The sequence below is a fragment of the Argentina anserina genome, chromosome 3 (genome assembly GCF_933775445.1).
Source record: "Argentina anserina chromosome 3, drPotAnse1.1, whole genome shotgun sequence".
In the NCBI taxonomy this organism is placed as follows: domain Eukaryota; kingdom Viridiplantae; phylum Streptophyta; class Magnoliopsida; order Rosales; family Rosaceae; genus Argentina; species Argentina anserina.
In genome coordinates this window covers 6,449,826-6,467,365 of record NC_065874.1, presented here as the reverse complement: position 1 = coordinate 6,467,365, position 17,540 = coordinate 6,449,826, and the positions used below count along the sequence as shown (strand labels likewise).

Here is a 17,540-nt window from a genome sequence, read left to right as displayed (position 1 = left end):
TATCTCAGATTCTCTAGAATACTAGAAACACAAACTAAAACAAACAATGTATTATGTATATCGATCGAAGAATACTGCTTTGGTCAGGTTTAAAATGTTGGAGGTACCTAAGAAAATTCCTAATTTGTTAGTACTTCGTACATACCAGGCCATGTACCGAACGATAGACGATTACGGGAATAATGCACAAATGCGAAGAGGCAGAAAGCCAGAAATACTTGAACTGAGATGAACCTTTTCAGAGCAATTCTTATTTTCTGAAACCGAACACGAAATGTTCATTCACTGCTATAGACATCATCCTTTACGGGATTAAAGACTTGACCTCGATCAACTAATGCCAGCTGTGTTTGTTTAATGTATAGTTTTTTTTGTTCATATATGGCGGCAAAGACATGTATATGTTTAGATTATAGTCTTTGTTTAATGTTTAGTTGCGATTAAGTAAACTATACATAAAGAAAAAAGACATTGATTAAGTTATCCATACCCAATACATTAATCGATCAGTACATGTTCTTCCTTGCAAGTTGTAAATCAGATCACTAAAGAACATGTCTACTAATATTCTTTATTCACCAATTTCTTACAAACAGAATTTATTTATTTCTTCATTATCTCAAATTCTCAATAGGGGATCTGGATATTCTGGGTGATGTTTGTATAGTGTGGAAGAAACGTAGATTGGTTTGTAGTCGTCGTTTCATGGACTCATGAGAGAAATACAGTACTACACGTTGCAATTAATTTTTGGATGCATGGTGGCAAATTTTATATACAAAATGAAGGTGAAATGTTAATGGGGAAGAAATAAGTGGAATGGGAGTTTGATGGGAGATGGGGCCGTGTGTAAGAAAGGGAGTAGAGGTAGTGTTGGCTTGGCAGAAGGGCATGGGAGTGCGAAGATGGCCGGTAAGAAGTTGGTGAAAATTGAATACGAAAATGGAATAATACGAAAATGGCCGGGGAGAATGGCATACGAAATTGAATACGAGCATACTATTATTTTGTTGTGAAACAAGTCAGTGGGGCACTCTGCGACTCTGCCCTCATACTTATTCATGCAATCCGGCACCCCGCCCTAATTGCTAAACTTTTTCAAAAGAGTTTGAGACTCAATTAGGAGGTTCAGCCCCATGACCCAGTATTATCAACAGTAGAAACATGACAATACAATTAGGCGGTCAATTAGGAGTTTAGGACATCCCGTTAAAATTGGACATCCCGTATGGCCCACAAAAGAATAACACGCATAAATCTAGAAATGTATTTAATAAAAAAAATCTTCAAAATCAGTACTATAACAAGGACTCTAATAGATGACATCCTGACATCAAATTAACATGGTTCCCAGCTGCTTGCATCTAGTTTCAATCCAATTTACACTTCTTTTGCATACAAAGAAAAAAGTTCAAAAAATCAATTAATAAACAGAGCATATGAATCCCTTTCCACCATTTTATAATCACACATAGTAACATTTCATCCAGTCTGATTTGACATGAATACAGAAACCTACATCAAGGTGCTGGAGGAGTAGAAGATGTGTGAGTACTCCCTGTATAACCCACTGTGGTTAAATATGTAGCCATGTCGTCTAATCTCCGTCCCTGGTCATCTAATTTCCGGCCCTGATCGTCTAATTTCTGGAATATGGTATCTCTAAGTAGAACTAGTTGCTCTAGGATTATGTCATGACCCTGATGAAGCCGGATAGCCTCCTCAATAGTGGGGGTTGGTGCAGCATTTGCCACACGATCTTTGCCATCGTGAACCAACTGCTGAGAATTCATAAAATTGTCGAAGTTCCACTGTGATCCGCATTTGGAGGCTACACTCTTCAAGTCCTCAGCTTTGAGGATCAAGGCTTCCACTTTCGTTTGACATCTGACATCTCTAGTTGAGATGAAGGCCATATTAGAAGAAGACACGTTATTGGGTGATGCCCAGCTCAGAAGTTGGTCTCCATAATAATCGCCTCTCTCAAGAACATACTCATTAGATGGCTTGGTGATATCTGACGAATTTGTTGTTGTGGCATTGCTGTTAGTCGTGTCAGTCACTATCACTTTGCCTCCTAGGATGAAGATCATGAAACCAAGTGGTTCTTCTGCTCTAACAACATAATCATCCATTAGGTAGACCTTTGGCTCCATATGTGTGCAGATGATTTCCAAAACGTACTCGTGCAATGTTTGAAGCATGGGCACCTAAAATGCGAAGCCTACAATTAGTATGTGAAATAACATTTTGCCAACAAAAACCAAATTGAAATCAATGAACTTAATTTTGGAAGTAATATATTGGACGAGTGGAATTATATATAATTAGTTGAAGAACATACTTCCTTTAGGGCATTCATGCCCAGATGCCGCTTTATGGATGGCTTCAAATTTTCTGGAAGAATACGGAATAGAAAATCCACATCCACATCCACATCCACATCCACATCCACACCAACACCATCCACACCAACATCATCAGCATGAGCATCAACATCAACATTCATGTTTCCTAGCGGGAGCACATTTTTGATGCCAACATCAACATCAGTGTTGACACCAACACCAAGATCATCAGCATTCATGAGCAGCAAATTTTTTATGCCAACATCAACATCAGCATCACCGTTTGTGTTTCCTAGCGGTAGCAATTTCATGACGTTTGCCTTCAGATCCTCAGGGAACCCATTTCTCAACAACCAATCCTGTAGATCAAAATTAAAATATATAGAATAAATTTATTCAAGTCCCGCTCCAACTCGCATAGCGAAGTTAATTATATAGTTCATTTTTTTTCGTTTTAAATTTTCGATCATAGTAGACTATATATAACACGATTATCTATATTAATTTTCAACTTGATCGTTAAAAGTATTGAAATTAGATTAAATCAACAAACGAACAAAAGACAATAAGTTTAATATAAAACATTCGTGTAAATTAGGATTTTAAAAACTTAAACGATAGTCAAATTAGATAAAACTTTGTAAAAATGATCATGCCGTATACACCTAACTATTTAATAATGTATCATGGAAAATAATATATTGATAGAAAAATGAGTTAAATAAGGAATTTTTTTATATAGAATTAAATAAGGAACTTTCTTATGTGATTCTAAAGCGAAATTCCACTTTTGAATAATCAAACTACATGCAGTAGATGAAACAAGCGAAATGATATACATGCATTAGACTTTTTATTACCTTCATTCCACGTTCAGTCATGCTAATTTGGTGGTCAAGAGCAGAAGGCAACGGTTGTGGATTTTCAAACTCATTGAGAATGTCGATCAACTCATCAGCAGTAAATTTGAAAGCTCTTATTTTCGTTGAACATTTAACATCAACTGATGCATCAGGAAGCTTACCGCGTTTGTCTTTCGATTTCTTATAGTTTGATATTGCCCAATGTAAAACTTCTTCTCCACAACAATCACGTCGACGCTTTGTTTTGACATCCTCAATTGTGCCATCTATAATCAAATACAAAGTACTAAGTTGTTTTCCTGCATTAGTGATGTAGCTGTCCTTCTCAAGGGTGGTACAATCGAGAGGGTCGTCATGAAAATTCTTCAAGTCTTGTTCATCCACATCTCGAAGAATAGATACCTGTATATATATATACATAACCAAATATAGATAAATTACATTCATATCAATTGAAACTTAGGATATATATCTTATATATATATATATATATATATATATATACAGTCCATATCCAGAGTGAAGCTTCACTATGAAATTACAAAGTGAAGTTTCAATTTTGCCACACTTTTCGATCAAATTTTTTCACCATAAGTAATTCAATATTTAGGTATGTTATTCAAGATCATCTCTACAAAATTTCATCCAATTCGGACATTGCTAAGATATTGAAATTAGATTAAATCAATGAACGAATTAAAGCTGTTCAACGTGAATCGTTCGTGTAGATCTCGATTTTGAAAGCTCAAACCATTGTTAAATTAGATGAAATTTTGTAGAAATGATCTTGAGTAACATACCTAAATATTGAATTACTTATGGTGAAAACATTTGACCGAAAAGTATGCCAAAATTAGAACTTCACTCTGAAATTACAGAGTGAAATTCTAATTTTAACACATTTTTCGATCAAATTTTGGGCTGAGTTTTGGGGTATGGTGTCTTTGGATCTGCTTGGGATTTGGGCCTTCAAGCTTCGGTCTTGGCTGTATTTATTTTATTATATTGGGCTCTATAATCTTATTTATGTTATAGGGTTTCTCAAATAAGTGTGCATCATGTAAAATGAGTAGTCATTGTGTGCATGCTTTTCTTATTTATCTGGATATTGTAGCGGAGGGATATGTAATGACTATTCTGACTTTTGTTTATATATTTTATAAACCAAGTGATTTCCTTCAAAACAAAAAATTCATCCTTAAAAAAAAGTAATAGATCTTCAAAATAAAAAATAAAAAAAGGTTGATGAACTTACCTTCTTTAATGCATGGACGCAAATAACATTGAGTGGATCTGTTGCGGATGGATGTCGCTTAAAACAACTGCGCATGAATTCAAGATCCACATCTTTATCAATCAACTCCACCACTTTAAGTTCTTTGATGTTTTTCCAGGCATTAGGAGTCTCTAAATCATTATCAGGGTAACCATGAGTTGACAACCACTTTTCTATATCCTTATACTTCGTATATAACCTCATTCTTCGTTTATCCTTAATCATCAAAGACTTTTCGGTTTCCGATTGTATATATGTCTGTTTCAACAAATAAAAAACATAACAATTATAAACGGATGATGAAATCTACTTTTGGACAAACACGTTTTACATAAATCAATAATGTCATGAATCACAGTGAGAAAGAGGACAACAATATCAGTAGATGCGAAAATAAAAAGAAATAAACAGTTTTTCTCATTTAACTTGTAAGAATAAAATGATAATTTTTTATATATAAAAAAGCAAGGTTCTAAAAAATGCTAGGCGTTAATCAGGCGGATAGCTAAAAACCAGCGCCCAGATGATTAATCGGGGATTAATCGGCCCAAAATTGAGACGGCCAAGGGTCTCCGGGCGCCTAGGCGGGGATTTTTAGAACATTGAAAAAAAGTGAGAATAAAATGACAACTTGTTAGCATAAAATGATCAACAACCTTCCACTATAAGTAAATCGTTATTGAAATTTCCATGAAAAACTTTACGTCTCAGCCTTCGGATTTATTTAAAGTACGTTGAATTAGTTTTATCATGTGCGCACTTCTATAGTATAACTCATCAGATATGCAGATCGCCGTTCTCTACTTTGGCTTCCAATTATGTTGTTGTCACATTGTTTTTTCTTAGACGGTTTCTTTTGAACAAATGTCCCCTTTTCCCTCTTTGTACTTTTAATTTCAAAAAAAAAATTAAAAAAAAAGAGACCGCCAGTGGGCTCCCTTAGATTTTTTTTTTATGATTTAAAAAAAATATAGTTGTTGTAAAGGGTATCAAGAGAAATGAGATTGTCACATTTCTATATGTTTCTTTCCTTGGGTGAGTGTGGCTCATCCAAAACTAAGGTGAGCGAGTATGAAGCTAGCACTCCCCTAACCAGTCTAATTCAAAGAAAATGTGAGCAAGCAATCCCATACATAAGTTCAAGCATTGCCTAAGCTAAATTTGTTGAGTTTTTTTTTTTTTTTTTTGCATTTGTAGTGCAATAGATAGCAAGCTAAGTATAAATATATAAAATAAAGGATAATATTTGTGTCCATACGCACACGTCCATGTCCTTTTTATTTTTATATTTTTGGTAGTGTGATTTTAAAATTTTAAGTGTTTAAAAGTTCATCTCTGTAAAGTATAAATTGAAATAAAAATCATTTACTAAGTTGAGTACATCAAACAAATGAACAATTATGGTTGAAAGTTAATAGTCTCATAATCAGCCGTCTATTTTATTTGCTACAATTGGCTAAACAAATTATATTTGTTTTGATTTTTTTTTTTTACAAATGTGATCTTTATTGATTAATAAAACTTTTGAATGATTTCAATTTTAGATTTACACTACAAAAAGTATAGAAATAAGAAAAGTTTAGATGCACACACCTACACTAGTATGGGCACAAGTATTTTCTTAAAATAAAAGGTAATAGTCGAGCCCTAAACCCAAAACATGGTAAAATCTATATAAATAAATAATGTTTGGACTAGAAGAGAGGATATTATATTAATTCATTATTTAATCAAAGTTATTAATTTATCAAACAGTCAATTATCAAAGTTAAACTGTAAGGATATAATCATTACCAACCTGTACATTTCCGATGAGAATTATAAATAGTAGTAACCCCATAGCACAAATAATTATTGCAAAGCAGTTTTCCCACATGTCGCTACTTGTTTCGAGATTGGTGCCAAAATTACTGCAAAATTCGATCACCCTTCATATAAACTATACAGTATATATTTTTCAGAAAACTATCCAGTAACTATTGTAAAAACATCATTGAACTAGCTATGTGACATTAATCAAGCAATCCAGAATTAGTGAAGTAGCATGTCTTTGACACGTAATGTATAACTTATGCCAATTTAGCCTATATAACTGTCTTTCAATAATTTCAGAATTGTCATGGCATTGTTTATATTCATTTAAAGAACAGTCATTCAAATAATTTTGAACTTGTCATTCGTTTATATTCACTTAATTGAGAAAATCACCTGTGTCTAAGGATAAGTTGGTAAAAATAACAAACAAAATTGACATTAATCCGTATAATTAAGGACGTGGGTGAACCCAAATTGTTTTGTAGTATATATCAATGTTCTCTAATTTTAGGATGTGAGTTTTTAGAAATAAAAATATATATTAAAATCTATACATTCAAATAAGATAAAAGCAAATCGACTCATGCGTGACCGTTCGTTAAGAGGCTACTATAGATATAACTAAAATACTAGATGCATAAATAAGTTAACCATAAGCCGATATTGATTGTTATCTATCAATGAACATTTGTGATTTGTCACATGATTATATGCGTACCTTAGATTTTTTAGGCTCCACCAGAAATAGTAAAAGAATTTTGCTGAAAAATCTGTATGTCCCATGTTACCAGATTTAAGAACATCACGGTACATTCCAAAATCAAAGGTAGTTGCATTCGAAGCATCTATAGGGCATGATTCACTTAGCATATATGAGCTATTTAATGAAGTATTGTGACCGCAATTATTCACAGACTTGCATCCGGCAATAGTTTGACATGCTTCGTCCCAGCATGATAACTTTAGTTGAATAGAAAAGAAATACCAAAACGCTCCAAGAACCTACAATGATACGAAAACAAAATCATCAACTTAAAAAAAGATATTGAAATGATGGCTTGATATCCCCTTATTAAATGGGAGGTCGTGAGTTCAACTCACCCGATATAAAAATATTTAAATACTTTTAAAAAGTTTTCACTAAGCTTTTATTTATTAATTTTAAACTTTTATTTATGTATTAGTTTACCCCTCTAAATATTATATGCAAAATCAGTCCACCATCAGTTTTAATCAGATTTAAAGGGGTGGTTGCAAAATTAAAAGTTTAAAGGGGTAAAACTGAAATTAATTTTTTAGTTTTAGAGTAAAAGAAATTCAAGGAGTAACAATATATTAAGTATTGACTATGAATCTATGATTAATTCAAATAATTCAATAATGGAGGAAAAAAGTGAATCCTAATGAAATTGAATATGGAAGCGACTTACATGGCTAGCAATGAAGTACAGGAGAAAGTAGCTTGCACCTTTGAACCATTTTCCAGCTGTATGCATCTTTCTAATGGATAGAATTATTTGGCAACTCCTTAGGAAATATTGGAAAACAAGAACCTTGTTCATAATCTGTGATCTATAAAAGCTTCCCAATTTGAAAAAGCCAGCTATTACTGCCAACTGAAAAAAAAAACAATTGGTGCAAAACGGGAAGAGAGTTCGTTAAATGGCTAAAATACTGATAATGAGAGTATAGAATATATTTTTCTGACCAAAAATGATTTTCTTTGCCTGTTAGTTTTTGCATGCTACATATATAGAATTAGTAAAAAGACAAAAATGTCGTAATTAAGTGATATGTGGCAAATTGGCATGATACACCAAAAGAGGAACCGGCTGGTTTTCTCTAATTACCTGTGGGAACGGTAGAATAGCAACAAAGTTGATTATGACAGAGAAAGATAACCCCGATATCTTCTTGGTCATCGCCTCTCGGACATGCTTCAGTTTCGACGAGTCAGACAACCGTTTTGGATCCAAATTCAGACCAGAGTCAGACCAGTTGGGGCATTTGTTCATGAGATCACAAATTAGACATGTAATATGGAATATGAAAGTGAGATCTGTTACTGATCTGAGGGCGAGTGCTACATTCCTTAACGGCATGTCCGTGCCAAGGCAGTTGTGTTCCTCATCGATGATCGGAATGTAAAGGAACAAAGAATCAAACGACACTGCTAGACATGATAGTATGAATATCCCTTTCCACCTTGATGCCATGAAAGCCAATGGATATAGTAGAATAACTACTATGCCCACAACTAGCAGTAGAAAAGATCCAACTACAGCAAGAGCGTATTTCACTGATTTCCCAACAAAGTTCTGTACTTTTTCCGGCAAAAGAAAAGCATATATCCCATATAGCACGGTAGAAACTAAAGCTACTACGCCCCCAATTACTAGCATTATAGAAAGTATAACTACGCGAATAGTGGATTTCACAAACCCAGAAACTGTTTCCCATACTTTCCTATAGCTAGATGGTATTGTAGCGGCTGGTCCAATCTTATCGTCGTGAAAACTGTTACTACCCTCATCATCTTGAACACTGATAACAAGAAGGAAAAAAAGATCAAGATGAAACCAACAATATATATAGAGCAAACGATTGAGAACTTGATTTATGATTTACTATAAACCAGGAGCAAATGCTCAGAAATTCATACAAGTGTAACAAATTAACCTTATTATGCTGCTTTCTGCTGGGAGCTCTCTGTTAGCCATGCTGATTGAGCAGTTGGCAACGTTCAGATAAAGTTCTAAACACTTGCTTGTATGCAGGTGATCAGTATGTACAGTGTAGGTTCAACCCCATCATATATATGGAAGGCACAGATCGATAAGTATAGTAATCTTTTTTTCCGTCAACTTGATGAGTTAATTTTAACCAACTATAATTTGGTTGCATGTGGTATAGAAGTCTTTGTTTTTAATAAAAGACCTCCTCGGACCCCCAACCACGGAGCAATTTCGATGGAGAGAATCCTACGTGTGAAAGAGGGGTGTGTAAAAAGGACTGAGATCCTCAACTAATATTGTTTAATAAATTAATCTGGACCATCTATTATTAATTGAATGGTCAGGATTTCTTTTACATTGTTTTGGTGATATTTTTGTGGTCCTCCTTTCCTTATATTTTTGTAAATTTGAGGAATCGTCGGAGAACAACGCGAGATGATAATAACGAGGATGATGAAAATATCACAAAAACAATGTGAAAGAAATCCTAGCCATGAATTGATAATAGATGGTCCAGATTAATTCAGTAGGCAATATATTAGGAGAGAGACACGATGAGAGGATCTCAGTCCGTGTAAAAACCCATGGGATCTATGGCCAAGTAAGCTTTCCCCCCATCCACCTTATTTGTTTCTCTGTTACTCACATGACACCCTCCACACTGTCCACAGCTGACGGTCAATGTCCATACTATGAGAAAAATTCTTAGGTGCAGACTCCCCTACAACGTGGCTATGGGACAACCCAATAAAAATGCAGCAATTTATTCCCAAATTCCTATTTTACCCCATTTATTTTCAACACAATACCCAAAACAGCCCTTTGCTATGCCCTTATTAGACAGCCTCATCGCCACGTGGTGCGTTCGCCCACACAAGAATCTCTCCCAACTCTGATTGAAGTTTGTGAGGAAACTGGAAACAAGTAGTATTCGGTGTATAATCTGTAGTGTGAATAATAAAAAAGAATGACTTTTATAAATGCATGATGATGATCAAAGAATATAAATCGTTTTTTTTTAATATATATGTATATACACATACACATTTAAGATTGCATCGTGCCTCATTATTTAGCACGCGGATCCGAAATGTCCACGGAGACCTGCAAACCCGATGGCTTCTATCCGGTCTGGCTCACGAGAAAGTCCGCCAAAACTCGCTTATGTGGGTAGAGGACCAGGTTTAGTTTAGAGATGTGAAACTTTGCCCGACCCACCAAAAGCCCGCCAAGAAATAAAATATTATACATGCATATAATATATCATATATTAAACATCAATTATGTCTTTTTTGATAATAATTTTATATATAATATTATCTATGTTAATAATACTAGATTTAAAATGTTATATTTTTTATATTATAACTTTATGCTATATTTAAAATAAAATTGTAGCATTATGAAGCAATTATATGAAATATATGAAGTAAACTTCACGGGATTCATCGACACGAGTTGATGTTATCGGTACTAATATTTAGGGACCATGTTAAAACTTCATCTAATTCGGATCTCGTGACCGTCCGAATTGTTGGTAAATGGAAAACACCACTAATATGCCCTAAGAGATGACCCATTACCATGTTGCGAACGTTGAAAGCCATTTACATATATGAAAATCATCTAATTTGTATCACCAATCGTGCGCAGTCCCACCGAGGAAACTCATTTGGCAAACCCCCAATCAATAGGGTTTTATTATGTCAAAATGAATTTTTTTGTTGACCATAGGTACTGACGGTCAAACTATGTCAAAAAGGACAAAATTTTTACGGGGTCTCTAAATATATATACCGATCACATCTACTGGTGTCGATCGACCGTATTTAGAACCGGAGTTGTCAATTGCCGAAGTGTCCACTAATGTATCATAACCTCTATACTAGGTTTAAAATAAAACTTTCGCATTATAAATTGACTATATGAAGAAACTTATCGGGATTAATCGACACATGCCGATGTGATCGGTACTTATATTTAGTGACCCTGAAAAAAATTCATCCAATTTAGACCTCGTTCGACCGTCAGAATTTCCAGTAAACCGAAAACACCATTAATATGCCATAAGGGAGGACCCATTACAAAAATGCGAACGCCGAAAGCTGTTTGACAAATCCCAAAGCCCTGGTCAATGGGTTTCAATATGTCAAAATGCCTCTTTTGGTTGACCGTATGTACGAACGGTCAAATAATGTCCAAAACAGACGAAAATTTTACGAGGTCGCTAAATACATATACCGATCACATCTGCTGGTGTCGATCGACCATATTTCGAACTGGAGTTGTCGATCGCCTAAGTGTCCACTAATGTATCATAACCTTTTTATTAGGTTTAGAATAAAACTATCGCATTATGAAGTGACTATATGAAGGAAACTTCTCGGGATCAATCAACACCAGCCGATGTGATCGGTATACATATTTATTGACTATGTAAAAATTTCATCCAATTCATATCTCATTTGACCGTCGGAATTTCCGGTAAACCAAAAACACCACTAATATGCCTAAGGGATGATCCATTACAAAGATGCAAACGCTGAAAGCCGTTTACATATCTGAAATCACCTAATTTTTGTACCTATCGTGCGCGGTCACACCGAGGAGACCTATTTGGAAAAGCTCGGTCAATAGGGGTTTTAATATGTCGAAACGGCTTGTTTTTTGTTGACCGTAGGAACGAACGGTCAAATCATGTCCAAAATGGACGAATTTTTTACGGGTTCCCTAAATATATATACCGATCACATTTACTGGTGTCGATCGACCATATTTTCGAAATGGAGTTGTCGATGGCCGAAGTGTCCACTAATATATTATAACCTTTATATTAGATTTAGCTATAACCACGAGCAAAACTGCATGTAAACAGTAAGTTCGTACAAGTTTGAGAGTACGTAGCTGGTGAGAGCTGTGACAAAGTATTTACTACACCTGAGAATCAAAGGTCACTGGGTGACTTGCAGGAACCAGGCAATGACAAATTGACAATGGAGTTCTGCTAATGCTCCCATCGAAAATCATATAGTAGCTCTTAAGTCTTAAGTCACAATTATCATTAGGACGATACCAGCCATTATTAGCCAAGGCTGTCCGATCAACGAGTTGCCCCAATGAGCACTCATCTTCGTCTGCAGCCTTCTTCTTTATTCCTTCTTTTCTTTTGGCAATTTTGTCTTCCAGCTGTATCGTTTGCTTTGCATCTTGGCTTTGATCACCGTTTCCTTTCAGACTCGAAAAAGAGAAGTAAAATGCTTTGGAGAGTGAGAAAATGAAATGCCAGCAGGCAAAGGGGCTCAGCCAACATGTGATTTCCATTTTCTAAGATTCAAGATAACTTAGCAGTTTCATTGACGAAATGTATATCGAGTTGCTAATTTGGTGAGCATGATACAAGAAATAGCAAAATTACATTGGCTGCACGTATTGCTTCTTGCACCCGTATTGGGGAATTCGTCTATGGTGCAGCGCTGCATACCATACATACCAAATTCAACAGTGGATAGAGGGTGTCTTAAAATACACGTGGGGTCCGTGTGATGTATGAATGGTGGATTAGAGACTGCACCATAGAATTTCCCCCGTGTTGGGTACCTTCTCTCCAAACGCCCTCATTTTCGAGCAATCTTGTTGGTGTAGACCAGAGATCAGTGGCAAAAGGCACAACACTCAACTGAGAAGGGCAAGGAAATAGGTACATTATCACATTAATCCAAAAGACACAACTCTCCAGTCTCAATTAATTATCACTCATAAACAAAGACCGATACATTATTCCATAGGCTGTATTAGACCAAACACAAGTAAATTGCTAACACAATACTATTGCACAACAGCTTCGCCTTTCCCCCAAGAAAAAAATGGAAACAGGCGCAGTTCTAAACCAATTTACACCTGGGGCTTGTCTGCTGCCTCAGCCTCCTGAGTAATGTACGCAGCACCAGTGGAGGAGGTATCGATGTCATTCAGACCCGACTCCTCGTTCTGCTCCCATGACCTCTCGTACTCAACTGAGGATATCATGGAAATAAATATTATTGTTAAACGATGGATAAGATTAGCAGTCTAATAAGAATCCTGGCAAGGAGTGAAAGAAAAAGAGTGTAAACATCACATAACGCAATTTAACCAGTGAAAGTAGGCAGGCCAGATGAATGCAAGAGGGGACTTACACAATAGCTGGTGGTCATCTTTCATATCATCAGTCACGGGTGCAATGAAAGAGTTGGCCAATGTGTCATCAAGAATCAAAGTAAAAGGCTCTTTTAAACTCAGAAGCTGCAGTCAATGGAAAGAGGTCATGAACAAACAAACAAAAAATTCACCTAAGGAACTAATTTATTGTTCTAACTTGTAACTTGTACATTTGTGTTTTTAATCCAAAGTATCATCTACTGTGAAAATAAATAGTCCACAACTTCATCGTTTAATAAAGTAACAGGCTATCCACTACCTTATTTAGACGTGTTGTAAAGTTTAACCATTTGCTTTTCTTGTTTTGATCATGACTATGTCCAAAAGAAAATACATGAAATGAAGCATACGATAGGACATACAACACATTCAAAACTAACACATACTTTCACACATTTTCGTGATCAACCCTTCAACAGTTGTGACAAGTCCTCCAAGGCTCCCACTACCCAGCTCCAAATCAAGCTCCGGAATTTTCACACCTGCAGTATCCGACTGGTCCAACATAAAGGTTTGTCAGACGACGGTTTAGAACTTTATACAAAGAATTAAACATCTCAAAGTAGATGATATCAGCCAAATTATCTTTCGTATTTTTATAATGAAATCTCCCCGATCTAATAACTGTTTCATCCTCAGATCATAAAGAAATCAACTATGCATGTCAATTTGCAGCATTATGATGTACAAGTTGCAGCTTCAAGAGGCAACCAAGGCAGACTACTGACTACTGGATTTCTGGTTTCCAAATGCCATCCTCCACTTTGGAAGTATATCAATTCTACATATGATTTGAGAGTTTTATCATCTACAAAAGCTCAAATGACATCATCTTTATGGTTTCCAACCCCTGTACCACTTAGAATCCAAGGTCTCATCCGTAAGTCTTGAATCTAATTATTTATCACCGAAACTGACCTCCATAAAGGTAGTTATGGAGGTATTGTAACTTTTGAACATGGCTATTATCCAACATAAAGTAATCTACATCCAAAACTTATGTACTAGAGAAAGCTCAGACCATGGAATTAAAAGAATGAAGGCAGAGAAAACCTCGTCAAGTTTAATCCTGTAACAACATTTTAATTACGGGCCTCTGACAATTGAATCAGAGAAAGTTAAAATGGCCCTAGAATCTGAAGAAGCAGGCCCTAAAATTCCATTATGCCAATTCATTTTCACCCCAACCAGCGCACATCTCACTGGTATATGAAAATAAGTGCAATGTTGATGAAATACAATAACAGTTACCATCGGAGAATGGGAAAGAGAAGAGAACAAGCAGATCAATACAAACCTCAGAACTCAGAATTGCGGTAACCACAAGCCTCACAAGTGGATGCCATGACAATTACTTGTTGGAAGTATGGGATGTCTGTACATTGTTAAGAAAAGTCTTGCAAACAACATAATTTAGAAACATATACATGTCCCAGCACCCAAAATTTATGTTAAACTCATCCGAATGGAGAGACTAGATCATAAAATAACGAACCCTTTTTCCAATCTAAAGGGTAAAAAGTCAAAGGATACTGGTGACAAACATTTGAGTCTCACACTTTGCAGTACAAGTTCCACACGTTGATTAGAAAGTCATCACCTGTTGACAAACAACGGAAATGTACCTTTGAGAAACTTCCAGATGGGCACATGCATATAGAATTGTAGAAGACTAGTGCAAAATCTTATTTACTAGCTGACATACCTCCTCTGGTGCAGAGTATCGAAACAAAGCTTCAGAAATTTCCTCAGTATTACTCTGAGAAATGGCTCGATGACCAGCTACTGCACCAATTGAACCGTGCGGCTCCTGGTCAGAAGCAATTGGATTCATTGTGTCTATATCATGAGCATGTTCTGTTTGTGATGCATAATTAACGGTAAGAAGTTATTGATTGTTATTTGTCAATAAACAGTTGTCACGTGATTACATATGCATAGCTTAAATGTTTGAGGCTCCACCAGAAATAGAAAAGGAATTTTGTTGAAAAATATGTATGTCCCATGTTCCCAGATTTAAGAACATCACGGTACATTCCAAAGTCAAAGGTAGTTGCATTTGAACTTTGAAGCGTCTATAGAGCATGATTCACTTAGATACGTGCTACTTAATGAAGTAGTATGACTGCAATCATACACAGACATGCATCCGGCAATAGTTTGACATGCTTCCTCCCAACATGATAATTTTAGTTGAATAGAAAAGAAATACCAAAAGCTCCAAGAACCTATAATGACACGAAAATAAATTCATCAACTTCTAAACGTTGTTAAAATATTAAAATGGTGGCATAGTCTCCCCTATTAAGTGGGAGGTCATGAGCTCGATTAGCAACATGCTCGTTATAATATTTTAATTAAAAAATATTTAATTTTAAGAAAATTGTCACTATATATTTATTTATGAATTATTTTCAGTTTACCTCTCTAAATTTTTAGATATAAAATAAGTCCATCATTTAAACCTTATTTTAATGGTTGTACTATTAACACACCTCAATATGCTACTAACACATGCCCCATGATGAGAGTTGGCTTTCAAGTAAATTTGAGGGGTGCATTTGTAAATTAAATTAAAATTTAGTGATAGAATAATGGAAAAGGTGTGTGAATAGAAATTCATGGTGTGTTAATAGCACAACTTTATTTTTAATCAGATTGTAATTTATACTTTAGAAAGACATTAGAGATTGACAAAATTCAAAAGTTTTCTCTGATTGTAATTAAAGAGGTGGTGTATGCAAAATCAAAAGTTTTATCTGATTGTAATTAAAGGGGTAAAACTGAAATGTATTCTTTATTTAGAGTAAAAGAAATTCAAGGAGTGACAATTAAGCATTGAGTATGATTAATTCAAATAATTCAATATAATGGAAGAAAAAAGTGAATTCTAATGAAATTTAAGAAGACTTACATGGCTAGCAATGAAGTACAGGAGAAAGTAGCCAGCACCTTTGAACCATTTTACAGCTGTATGCATCTTTTTAATGGATAGAATTATTTGGCAACTCCTTAGGAAATATTGGAAAACAAGAACCTTGTTCATAATCTGTGATCTATAAAAACTTCCCATTCTGACAAAGCCAGTTATTACTGCCAACTGCAAAAAATCAATTGGTGCAAAAAGAGAATAGAGTTGGTTAAATGGCTAAAATCTCAATATCAGTAGCAACAGGAGTATAAGATCTATATTTCTGACCAAAAATGGTTTTCTTTGCCTGTTAATTTTTGCATGCTACAACAACAACTAGAATAATTGGCTTCATAAAAAAAAACTAGAATAATTGGCTGAAGTAGACAAAATGTTGTAGTTAAAATGGCATGGTATACTTAAAGATGAAGTAGCTGGTTTTCTCGAATTACCTGTGGGAACGGTAGAATAGCAACAATGTTGATTATGACGGAGAAAGATAACCACGATATCTTCTTTGTCATCGCCTCTTGGACATTCTTCAGTCTCAAAGCCGAGGTAGACAACCGTGTTGGATCCCAATTCAGACCAGAATCAGACCAGCTGGGGCATTTGTTCATGAGACCACAGATTAGACATGTAATATGGAATATGAAAGTGAGGTCTGTAACTGATCTGAGGGCCAGTGCTACATTCCTTAACGGCATGTCCGTGCCAAGGCAGTTGTGTTCCTCATCGATGATCGGAATGTAAAGGAACAAAGAATCAAACGACACGGCTAGACATGATAGTATGAATATCCCTTTCCACCTTGATGCTATGAAAGCCAATGGCCAAAGTAGAATAACTATGACGCCCACAACTAACAGTAGAAAAGATCCAACTACAGCAAGAGCGTATCCCAGTGCTTCCTCAACAAAGTCCCGTACTTTTTCCGGCAATAGAAAAAACATATATACGTTTTAGCACGCCAGAAACTATCGCTACTACGCCCCCAACTAGCACTACAGAAATTATAACTACGCCAATAATGAATGCCACAACCCCATAAAGTGTTTTCCATACTTTCCTACACAGCATTGTAGTAACAGCAGGTCCAACCTTAGCGTCGTGAACTTTGATGCTACCCTCATCTCCGTGAACACTGATAGTACATTAGTACCCTCATCGTCATGAACACTGACAACAAGAAGGGAAAAAAAGATGATGAATCCATCAAACAGATTAAAAATATACAACAGACGATTGAGAACTTGATTTATGATTTACTTCAAAACCAGGAGCAAATGCTCAAAGATTCATACAAGTGTAACAAATTAACCTTATTATGCTGCTTTCTGCTGGGAACTCTTTGTCATCCATAACTGTATGGCAAAGTGGAAGATTGATTGAGCA

The 17,540-nt window shown here is 35.4% G+C and overlaps 1 protein-coding gene and 1 long non-coding RNA gene across 2 annotated transcripts; both read right to left on the bottom strand.

Moving 5' to 3' along the window:
- Positions 1-1,333: 1,333 nt before the first annotated feature.
- Positions 1,334-9,095, bottom strand: LOC126787938 (uncharacterized). Its single transcript, XM_050513863.1, has 9 exons — positions 8,982-9,095; positions 8,153-8,846; positions 7,733-7,918; positions 7,021-7,304; positions 6,286-6,397; positions 4,467-4,745; positions 3,209-3,613; positions 2,345-2,707; positions 1,334-2,210 (listed from the first exon to the last, which is right to left on the bottom strand). Exons 1-9 carry the CDS (start codon positions 9,020-9,022, stop codon positions 1,521-1,523), a joined length of 3,054 nt encoding a protein of 1,017 aa, XP_050369820.1. The 5' UTR covers positions 9,023-9,095; the 3' UTR covers positions 1,334-1,520.
- A 5,443-nt stretch (positions 9,096-14,538) lies between these two features.
- On the bottom strand, positions 14,539-15,097 carry LOC126787951 (uncharacterized). Its single transcript, XR_007671310.1, has 3 exons — positions 14,940-15,097; positions 14,768-14,834; positions 14,539-14,609 (listed from the first exon to the last, which is right to left on the bottom strand). It is a non-coding gene; the product is annotated as an uncharacterized LOC126787951 (long non-coding RNA).
- Between the last annotated feature and the right edge of the window lie 2,443 nt (positions 15,098-17,540).